The 11873-nt window shown below is 40.5% G+C and overlaps 1 protein-coding gene across 1 annotated transcript; it reads right to left on the bottom strand.

Moving 5' to 3' along the window:
• Positions 1 to 8203: 8203 nt before the first annotated feature.
• Positions 8204 to 11873, bottom strand: Or9a4 (olfactory receptor family 9 subfamily A member 4). The gene is given in 10 exon segments (XM_050147882.1): positions 8204 to 8231; positions 8233 to 8283; positions 11022 to 11057; positions 11059 to 11090; positions 11092 to 11237; positions 11240 to 11330; positions 11332 to 11468; positions 11471 to 11644; positions 11647 to 11794; positions 11796 to 11873. Coding segments are annotated over 10 exon segments (921 nt in total).

The following is an 11873-nucleotide window of genomic DNA, read 5'->3' as shown; positions in this document are numbered from 1 at the left end:
GAGGAGGGGAAGGGAAAGGGAGGGAAAAGAAGGGGAGAGGAGAAAGAAGGGAGAAGGGAGGAAAGAAAGGGGATGGGCAGGAGAGACAGGGAGAGGAAGGTGATTGAAAAATATTCTATTATGACATAACTCCTTTTCTTTACAAGAAAGGGCAAAATGGAGACAAATGGAAATCCTGAGAGATGAAGTAGGGGGCTTGTTTGATCACTATGAAAGAAAGGGAAGAAAAATGTAAAAAAAAAAAGGCTCAATCTTCTTAACTAATCTCTGTGTTCACAACGAGATAGCAGCTCTTTATGAACCTAAAGTTATCAGAAGCAATGTATTGGTTGAGTAACAAGAAGCCTATAGAAAAGCTGAAGGAATTGAAGACACCCAACAACTCAGCATTTGCAACTAACAGTGACGTGTACATGTGCTACTAGTCAAAAGAAATTATAAATTCTATTATTACAAATACTGTTTTCTTTCTAATTTCTAGGTTTCATAGTTGCTAATGTGCCAGTAGATTTGCAATTTTAAAGAGGTAATGCTATTATTTCTATTTAATGAGATAATACTATTATTGCTAATGCTATTATCACTCGCTATTAAAACCCACTTGAAGGAGGTCATCAGAAGTAATCTGGGGGGTGCTGGAATTATGCTTGTACCTGTGGAGCTACAGTTCTCTGGTGTTCTTAACACGTAGGTGTCACAGAGCGGGGAGGGGCTGAGTCTATGGTAGAGAGAATAAGTAACTGGATTCTAACTGGAGGTAAGCCCCAGAACCCAGACAACAGAAAGGAAATCTTGATCCACTTTGAGAAAAGAGAACTTCCATTGCCACACTTCCTGTCTTATGATAAAACAGTTGCAGACTATTGAGGCCAGGAAATGAGGACATCTCATGATTTCTGTGGTTGAAGCCTGAATTTCCCGCAAGATGGGGAGGGGGGGTTACTCCTACACAGGTTCTTAACGAAGCTTGGGCAGGGACTGGAGTGAGAAAGAGGATATTCAGGGACTCTGTGAGTGTTGCTTTAATTACTGGGGAAGGGCTCATGAAGGGTAGATAGATGTAGCCCTTACTAGGGAACAGTGATGCAGGTTTTCAAATGGATTTAGTAAGCCATTTGGGTTGGAGTTTTGACTTTGCTTCTGATACACTTTCCTTACACACTTCTTTAATGTCTGACACAGCTTGTATGTTGTCTTCACAGCTTTATTGGGGCAGAAGTAGCATGTCAGAACATTCACCCATTTGAGATGTACAATTCAATGGGCCTGGTACGTTCACAGTAGTTTGCAGCCACCACCTCAAAGAAATCCTGTACACACTAGCTATCGTTACGTCATCTTCGTGTTACTCTCAGCCCTTTGGAACCACTTCTATACTTCCTGTCTCTACAAAGTTCCTTATTCTGGGTTTCATATGAAGACAATCATACAGTGTATAATTTTCTTTCTTACTGACTTCCTCTGCTTATAATAAGGTTTTTAATATTCACCCATGTATTTCAGCAGGCAACAGTGCTCTCACCTGGATCTGGAATACCCCCCCATATGTCTGTATCAAAGACTTGTTCCCTGAGAGTGTGATATTTGAAGGTGAGAGAACCTTTAAGAGGATCTGGAAACTTTAAGACTCCTGGAATGTATTTATGACCCTGAGAGTGTGCCCTCTATAGGGCATGGACAACCTTCAGCCCTTTCATCTTCCGTTTCGCTCCCAAGCCAGGAGTGGTTTCCCTCCATTGTGTGCTTCTAACACAGTGTGTGCCCTCTCCACAGGACCAATAGCAATGAGGCCAATTGATGATGGATTGAAATCTCCAAAAACCCTTTTGATAAGTTATTTATCTCATGTATTTGTTGCAATGGTGTAAAGCTTGTTATCACAACCTGTATTTCATTCTATGAAAAAAATTGTTTATTTCTGCATCAACTGGGTAATACTTAAGCTTTCCCATCTGTCAAATACTATAACTATTACAAACATTCACTTCTCAAGTATACACCTAGGAGAGTGATTGCTAGCTCTTGCAGTTCTAGGATGCATCATTAAAAGAACTTCTATTTTTCAAAAGCTCCTGAAAAATTGCATCTTTCCTTCTGTAATATATATGAACTCTTACCAATTTCATAGCCTTGCCAACATATGCTGTTATCTTTCTACTTTGGTTTATGTGAATGACTTTCCATAGTGACTTTGATTTGTATTTGATTGCCATTTGTCATCTGATAAAGAATTGGAAGCACCTTTCATGGACATATCACACTTTTCAGTTAAAGACTTGAGGAAGAGATATGGTCATATCAACACACACCTTATTCTCTTAACATTGCTGAGCTCTCAGCTTCAATGTTAAGATCTAAAAACATTTCCATACTTGTGGTTTTATGCCATATTAAAGATGAAATCCAGGGTTTTGTACATTCTAGGTTACCATTTGCCAGTAAACTACAACTTCCTTGATTTTTTAAGTAAATTTTATATAAAAACTTTCGTGTAAATAAGAACATCACACACCATGATTAACAAGACTCTCGATCTATACCATATAACAAATTTATGTATATTTAGAATTGGTATTTGAAGTGAAAGCTGTGGGGTTTTCCATTAAATTTACACTTTCAATAAAAAATGTATTTTAAGTACTTATCCACCACTCAAGCCAAAAAAAAAATGACAGAATTAGAACTTTACAATTAGAAAGACAAATAATTTTACAGCCTCTTGTAACTTCTCCATCATCCTCTTTCATAGCTCCTTCATTTTAAGCCAGGCTCTTACTACACAGTTCAAGCCAGCTTAGAAATCACTATGTTACCCAGCACAGCTTCGGGCCTCTTCCATCTGCCTGCTGAGTGCTGGCATTGCAGCTATGCATCCAAACAGCTCCAAATGTCATACTTTGACTTCAAGACGATTTAACCAAATCTCTTCTTATTTGGACAAATTGTGTGATGAAAATCTTGGGCCTGCAGCATATATTAAAGATAGGAGTGTGATTTAGTACATCCTTTATGAAAAATAAGGAAGATTCGATTATTTTATTTTGCATAGTAATTAGTATATGTACGCAGAAATGAATAGAATATTTAAAGGTGCACAGTGCCAGGTCTTCCTTTCCCTTCATTGCCATAATTTCAGGACAATTATTTATCACTTCCCTACGATGCCGTTCACAGCAACTGTGAATACATAGCCACTGATACTCAGTACGCTCTGATTTCTCACTGAAGAATATGTGGCTCATAACTTTTCTAATCATTGCATGAAGAACATCTTTGTTTTGGCATCTTCATAAAATTCCACTGGATAGCAGAAATATTGTTTAACTAACTCCCTATGGATACCCCACACAACATCAATGTGTAGTTTTTTTGAAATGCTTCACTGGATTACTTTACAAAGTAGCCATGAGCCCCTTCCTCCCCAAAAAATGGAAACAATGATTAAGATCAGGGTGGGGCTGACAGGAAGAAGGAAGTTGAGCAATGCTGGACACAAGGTGGAAACGTCGTGAAAACTTTCTTGTTTTATTTGTTAGTTTGTAATGAGGGAAACAGGAACCTAGGAGTTTAAGTTAGGACAGCCAAGAGAGGAACACAGAAATGGCTGGAGAAGGGCAGCCAGAGAGGATGAACAAATGAAGCAGAACAAAAGCAAAGAAGACCTTCTAGACCTGGAAAAGACTGAAGACTGAGAATCCCAGAGAGGGGACAAGGGCTGCCTCTTCTTCTGTTCCCTGCACTGCACCCCTTAGTCCAGGGCCATGGAAAGCCCAGCTCCCACCTCATTCTAGATCACAGAACACAGCTCCATCACCCAGATCCTTTGTGTCCGCAGGAAGGTAGGGGTGATGATGTAAAAGCTGACACCTCAAGATAGCTTTCCAATCAGAGAGGTGACTGCTGTCTCAGGTAGTTCGTATGTCTAGGAATAAACTCAAACTGGACTATGGGAGGATTTCTGATGGCAAGATAAAGGCCAGCATGTTGTTGGTTGGTTTTGGTCCCATATTTTGGCTCTTTTAAGGGCCCCACCACCCAGCTTCCAAATAAATCACACTCAGAGGCTTACTTTTAGTTATGAATATCTGACCTTAACTTGGCTTATTTCTGGCTTTTCTTTTCTTTTTCTTTTTCTTTTCTTTTTTTTTTTTTTTTTTTTTTGGTTTTTCGAGACAGGGTTTCCCTATGGTTTTGGAGCCTGTCCTGGAACTAGGCTGGTCTCGAACTCACAGAGATCTGCCTGCCTCTGCCTCCCGAGTGCTGGGATTAAAGGCATGCGCCACCACCGCCTGGCTCTGGCCAGCTTTTCTTAAATTAACCCATCCACCTTTTTTCTCTGGACTTTTATCTTTCTTACTTCTGTATATCTTACTTTGCTTCTTACTCTGTGGCTGGTTGGCTGGCTGGCTAGCTGGCTGGCTGACTGGGTGGGTGGGTGCCTGGTCCCTGAAGTTCTCCTCTCTTTGTTCTCTTGCTCCTACTTCTCTCAGAGCTCTCCTCCCATTCTCTCTGCCTGCCAGCCCCACCTATCCTTTCTCCTACCTCACTATTGGCCATTCAGCTCATTATTAGCCCATCAGGTGTTTTAGACAGGCAAAGAATCACAGCTTCACAGAGTTTAACAAATGCAACATAAACAAAAGTCGCACACCTTAAAATAATATTCCCCAACATTTCCCCTTTTTTTCTTTTGAAACAAATAAGAACAATTACCAAGTAAGGATTACATTCACAATATACTGAATTCCAATTCATTTGTGTCTGGTAAATTTAAAGAAAATAATCCATAATCTATCTTATTTTAGTAAATCCAAAATTTTTACCTAACTCACTTTCTATCACATCTAAGGAAAACTGCAACTATAATAATTATCTAGCCTTCAACTCCTTCAAAGGCCCCATTGTGCATTGCAAACTACTTCCACAAGCTCTAGAAATGACAGAGACATCTGACTGCCTGGACAGTCTCCCAAAGTTCTTTTACAATGCTGAGGCATCCATCTTTAGTCTACAGGCCCATAATATCTGGCAGACTTTTCAGTGAAGCAGGAAATTTGAAAAGCGGTCCCACCTATATTAGCAGTTTGTCAGCCACTTTCCTCCATGCCCTGCAGAATGTCTGTCTGTTTTTTCTGCAAAGCAGAAACCCTGAAGACCGTCCCACCTTGTTTTGGCAAAATTCAATGGTCACTTTCCTGTGGGTCCTGCTAGTCCAGTTTATACAACATACTGTCAAGCAGGTCAGGTAAATGCAGCTTCTTACCCAAATGACTAGCTAGCCTTGCCACATTGAAAGCAAACTCCATAAGGAGTTTCTGTGATGGCCATCATCTCTAAAGTAAATTGATGTTGCCATGAGCAGATGTGTCTCACTGTCATGAAAAGTCTTAAGTTAACAAAATATTTTAAATGTCATATGCCATAGGTCTTTGAAGTGTTTGAAGACCATTTATCTATCTAAAATATAACTCTATGTTTATGAATATATCTATCGTAGATAAAATTATCTAGAAAACATACCTAACATATCTGCAAATTTGATTGCTATTAATGACGAACCACTAACCTATGTTTCCTGATTATTCTATGTAGTTCATAATAACTGCTTTTGAAAACTAAAATTTGACCCTACATTTCCAAATGAAATGAACTGCATAGGTACAATACTTTAAACAAAAAATAGAAACATGCATACATATTTAACAAAAATAATTTAAATTGTAATCAATATACAAAAATCCTTTTAACAAAAGTAGAAACATATATACAGTTTTGTAACAAAAGTGACCTTGAATTTGTATCAATATGCAAAAGTTCTTTAAACAAGAACAAAAACATATATACAGCATAACAAAATTGATTTTGAATTTATATCCATATACCAAAATTCGTGCCAATGCAAAATGTCTGAGATTAATAGTTATCTTTTTAACCTATATTCCAATATTCACCTAGAGTATAACAAACATACATCCATGACCCACAAGATAACCAAAGACTACCCACACCACCTTTTCTCTTGGGAATAGGGGCACAGTCCTCTCCATATTGCTTCCTGCTGGCTGTGGATGAAGACATCTCCAAGGGTCCCTGAGAAAAATTTGATCTAATAACCAAGTTCTGGGAAGACCAGTTATAACCTTTGTTGATAGATAACAGCTGTCAAGATTCAAAAGCTCGCCCTTGGTCAAACCAGATCCAAATCAACTTGGAATGAATCTACATCCTATTGTTCCCGGTGGAAGCAAAAGCAAAACCACTTCTCCAATGCATTTTTTATTTCCATTTGACAAATACATTTCTTGACATTTTAAAAGTTAAGGCATCCTTAAGCTATCTAGGCTTGTTTATTTCCACAGTCCCTCTTTCAATGCCAGGTTTCTAAGCAGCTGTCCTTTGCTTTCCAGCAATCAAAAAATTCAAAATTGACACAGTAGCATACAGGATCCAGACTCCCTGTGAATTTTCCATCTTTACATGACTTTTTTCTTTCACATTACTTTTACCGTCTCTAAAGACTTTAATTCATCATTTTTAATCTATTTCTTTCTATGACTGCCTATACCCATTTTCTTTCTTTCTCAAACCTATGCACACTGTAAAACACATTGGAACCTGTTTAGAGGTTTGTTCCATCTGAACCTCTTTTACTACATATCTTTATCTTTTAGCTTTTTTTTTTTTTGGCACAAGCAAACGTTAGACTGTTCAGTGCCTGGATTCCCTGGGGGCTATATAGGCTGGCTCTGAGCTCACTTCCTCTTCCTCCCAGAATTCTGTTCTGTTTACTCCTCCCACCTATGTTTTAACCTATGAGGCCAAGCAGTTTCTTTATTACTTAACTAATGACCTTCCTCCATCACCTTTTCTTACTTCTCTATATCTTACTTTCCTTCTTACTCCATGGCTGACTGGATGGCTGGCCCCTGACATCCTCCTCCCTCCTCTCCTTGTTCTTTTGCTCCTCTTTTCTTCGTTTCTCCTTCTACTTATACTCTCTGTCCGCCAGCCCTGCCTGTCCTTGCTTCTGCCTTGCTAATAGCTGGTCAGCTCTTTATTTGACCATCAAGATGTTTTGGACAGGCAAAGAATCACAGCTTCACAGAGTTAAACAGATGCAACATAAACGAAAGCAACACACCTGGAAATAACATTCTACAACACCACCATTCCCATCTGCCAAAAGAAGCCATTTGTCTTTACCTCTTGCAGAAGGAGCGCATGGCTACCTGGGGCTGTATATAGAGCCCATGCTGGCCACCAGGTTCTCTCAGTCTCTATTCTCAAGTACTTCTTGTACATTTCAAAGTCTCCTGGCCCTTTCCTCTCCAGAGCTACTCTGCCTCCTCATAATCCACATGGTTTATTCACACCAAACATACATCCTCAGGCTATCTCTTGCTCTCTTGCTAGCCTCACTATTCTCTCTTGTTATGCTCTATGCTCTATCTCTTGCTGTCTCCACTGTGTTCACCTGGCTCCACTAGCCCTGGTCATATCCAGTCTGTTCTCTTTTCTCTGTGCTCTGGACTCTTCAAGATGTCTCTTGATATTTTCTCTCTCTTATTCATAATAAAAATCCCCCTAATAAGGAAACAGTCATCTTCACGGTTTCTTTACTGTGTTCCCTTGCATGTAGTGACAATGGTTTTGAAATGTCCCATCAAAAGCTGGGCAGATACACAGATGAACTCACAGGTACTGCCACAGTAGGCATAAGACCTATCCAAGTGCAAGCCTGAAAAGAAAAATCCCAGCATGAAGGAGGGGAAGTGAGCACAAACTCCCAATCCTACCCAAGAAGCCGTTTGCAATTAATAGCTTCTGGGAGAGGGAAAATGGATTCTCTTCAATGGAGTGACACTTAGTGTATCAACCACACTCCGCAGCAGGTCCCATGCTTGGGAGTGGATGAGCAACACAACTATGACCCACTGGCTTTAATGGAACTTTAATTTGGGGGGTTGTTTTTTTTGTTTTGTTTTAAAGAGAGAAAAAGAACACGGAGTTGGATGGGTAGGGAAGAGAGAGGACCTGAGAGGAAAAGAGTCTAATGAAAAAAATACAGTCACACCTTAAAGCCTCTGAACACAGATGATTTGATCATGATAGTGATTATGATGCCACTCAGAGCTGTTCTCCGATTACTCTAGCAATCTCAGTGTGTGTTTAGCCAGAAAGAAAAAAAGGCCTCAGGGCGGGGCTAACTCTTGAATAACTGGTAGCAGCGTTACTCCGTCCTGGACTTTGTCATTATGGAGCGTGAAGATGAAAGGGTAGAGGTGGCGCCCAGACGTGTGGCTAACTGAAACCGCAAAAAGCCTGAGAAAGCTTGGGAAAGAGTAAAGCATGTTTGTTTTCTTGGTAGCAACAATTTTTCGGGTCTGCTTCGCTTGTTAGAAGCAAGCAAGTGCTCTCATCTAAGAGAGGCTTCCTGACTCAGCTTCAGCTGCAAAACCCTGCAGCTCATTAAGAGGTCCTGCCACGAAACACTTAAACGGTGTTGGTGAAAAGCTGAACGCATGCTTTTCGGTTTTCAGCCGTAGCAGGAAAAAAGCTGTGCTGTTTAAAAATGCCGGCTTTCTGGGCCGTCCTGCCAGGGCAAACTCTGACTGAGGCAGGAGGGCCAACTACCGAGAGAGGACTTGACTGTTGTCTGTTGTAGCTCGCTGGCTGGCAGGGACCTTGAAACGCCATAGAATTGTGGCTATAAACATGGCTACAGCCTGTATCTCCGCCATGAGGCTGGAAAGCTAAGGAATGGACTGGATCTAGCTGGCAAAGCCACGGCTTTAATCCTACTCATATTGCTCAGTAATTTAAAGGCTCGTGTGGTCAGAAAAAGAGAGATATACAGTAAAGAGATTCAAAGATAAAGAAAATGTTTAAATGATTTACAGTGTGTTAAAAATATATGCAAGCTAAAAGTTAAAAGTTTTAAAAAAAAAGTAAGAAAAAGAGAAGTTGTGTGTGGTAGTACACGCCTTTAATCCCAACACTTGGGAGGCAGAGGGAGATTGACCTCTGTGACTTCAAGGTGTGGTAGCACACGCCTTTAATCCCAGTGCCTAGAAGGCAGAGACAAACAGATCTCTGTGAGTTCAAGGTGTGGTAGCAAACACCTTTAATCCCAATGCCTGGGAGGCAGAGACAGGCGGATCTCTGAGAGTTCAAGGAGAGCCTGGTCTACAGAGTTATTCCAGGACAAAGATACAGAGAATAGAAAATAAAAGTAAAAATAAACGAAATAGAGGTTAAAATAAAGCGTACAAAGATGGAAAATACACAGAGAATCTTGATACTGTATACTATTATGCTCTCTTTGAATTGTTTGAATGCTGAGGAAGGAGCAACAGCTGCTAAAAGATATTTGTTTATAAATGCTGCTGAACTAATCCAACGTAGAGATTTTGATGCCTTGACTTTGAAATTTGGATCTAAGGACATGATACTTTGGAAAGGAGTTTCTTATTTTGTTTTCACAGAGGATGAGACCCTGTTCATTTCTTCTATTCCGATATGGTATGATGGACCACGCCCTCCTGAACGGTTGCTGTGAATACCTTCAGAAAATTGCTTCGCTCAACTGCCAACTGAGATGAAACTAGCACACAGGTTATACCATGAAAGACCTAATTAACGACGCCCCCATTCAGCAGGAAGCAGTTTGGAGAGAAAAAACTGCGCCCATATTCCCAAATATTGTTTATAAATGTTCTTTTACATTTAAAGGGGGAGATGATATAGGTATGAATAATTTACATTGATATGGATTTTGCTTTAGTGATTTAAATTTAAGGTTAATTTTGTAATGTATATAGATTGTTAATGAATAATCATTAATAATAGTTAAGTTTGTAGTCATGTTAGTTAAGATTTTCTAGATGTGCATAGATATATTTTAGATAGGCATTCTTCATATTTTTCAAAGATTATAGAATATGGCATTTTAAATGTTTTAATAACTTAGGACTTTTCATGACAATGAGACACTCTGCTCCTGGCAGCACCAATCTACTTCAAGAGGAAGATGGGCATCGAAGAGGATCCTTATGGAGTTTGATAGCCATTTGGGCAAGAAACTGCTCTTGCCTGGACTATTGCATAAACTGGACACAGAGAACCCGCAGAGAGAGGACTGCTGAACTTGCCTAAAGGTGAGATGATCTTTCGGGGTTCCTGATTCATGAAAGAGTCTGCAAGACATTCTTCAGGACAAGCAGATAGTGACTGCCTTTGAAATTTCCTGCTTTGTGGAAATGTCTGCTGGAAACTATGGGCCTGTAGGCTGAAGATGGATGCCCCAACGGTACAGAGGAACTTTGGGTGACTGTCCAGGCAGTGAGATGTCTCTGTCATTTCTAGAGTTTGAGAGTTTGCTTATTTCTTATTTGTTTAGGTAATATTGTATCTTTCTGGACTGTTTGATGGAGTTAAGAATAGTTAGCTATAGTTATAGTTTTTCTTAGTTATGATATAGATTATTGTAATTTTTACTTGATAACTGTTTTGTTATATGTAATTTTGCGATGTTAAGTTAAAGCCTTTTTTTTTTTGTTTAAACAGAAAAAGGGGAAGTGATGTGGGAGTGTCATATATCAATCTGTTGATTTCATTGGTTAAGTAATAAACCAACTGCTTGGCCTCATAGCTTAGAACATAGGTGGGTGGAATAAACAGAATAGGATTCTGGGCGGAAGAGGAAGTGAGGTCAGACTCTGCTCTGCTCCTGGACAGACGCCATGCTCAGCTCTCCCAGGTAGACGCGATAGCTCTGCTCTCTGAGGCACACGCGATGAAGATGGATATAGGCTAGAATCTTCCCGGTAAGCGCACCTTGGGGTGCTTACACACATCATTAGAAATGGGCTAGTCCAGGTGCAAGAATTAGCTAGAGGTCATGGGCCAAGCAGTTCTTTAAATGAATACAGTTTGTGTGTTGTTATTTCGGGCATGAGCTAGCCAAGCGGCCGGGGTGTTGGGGACGCAGCCCCGTCGCCGCTCTTATTTCAACATAGAGGAACGGAGCTACGATGGAAATCATGACGGAAACCACTCTTGTAATCAGATGCCTGAGTTTGCTTGGGTTTTCACATACAGGAACAAGCAGCAGCGGTAGCCAATCACAATACAGGTGACGTGGGAGGCGCAGGTAGAAAAGGCTTTCCTCCACCCAGAGGCTGAGGGAATCTTGAGGATGGTGAAGATGATGTAGGTGTAGGAGACAATGGTAGATAGAGAGAACCAAAGAAAACAAAAACAGCCATTAAAAAGAGGATAAACTCTAGGAAAATAGTGTTATCGCAGGATAATTTGAGCAGCTTCCCTTCCGTCACAGAAGAAATTGTCTACCACGTTTGATTTGCGGTAGGTAAGGTGAAATGTGGCATAAACTGGCCAGATTTGATAAAAGAACCCAAATAACTATGACACAGTTACCACGGCGCTGCAGGCTCGGCTGCTCATGAAGGGTTGCAAACAGCCACATAATGGTCTACAGCCACATAATGGTCTACAGTCATCGCTCCGAGCAAGGAAAACTCCGTGGTCCCCAGGGCAAGTTGCAGAAAGAGTTGTACCACACATCCAGCCACAGATATTGCCTCCATGCCGGAGAGCAGTAGCCCCCAAAGCATCACAGGACGATAATGGTTGTGAGCAGGATCTCCGGGATGGAGAGGTGAACCAGGAAGAAACACATGGGGAATTGCAGGCGTTTATCAGCACAGACGATCACGAAGATGATTGTGTTCCCCACTAGGGACACTAAGTAGAAGAAGCAGAAGGTAGCAAAAAAGGATGTGGCACAGCTTTTCAGAGACAGGGGAAACAGCAAGATAAAACCCAGTGGCACTTGTGTAATTCCCCAACAT

This window comes from Alexandromys fortis, unplaced genomic scaffold (assembly GCF_014885135.2).
Source record: "Alexandromys fortis isolate MF-2015 unplaced genomic scaffold, M_Fortis_MF-2015_v1.1 scaffold_57, whole genome shotgun sequence".
Taxonomy (NCBI): domain Eukaryota; kingdom Metazoa; phylum Chordata; class Mammalia; order Rodentia; family Cricetidae; genus Alexandromys; species Alexandromys fortis.
Note: the sequence above shows the minus strand (reverse complement) of the source record. Positions and strands in the feature narration are given on the sequence as shown.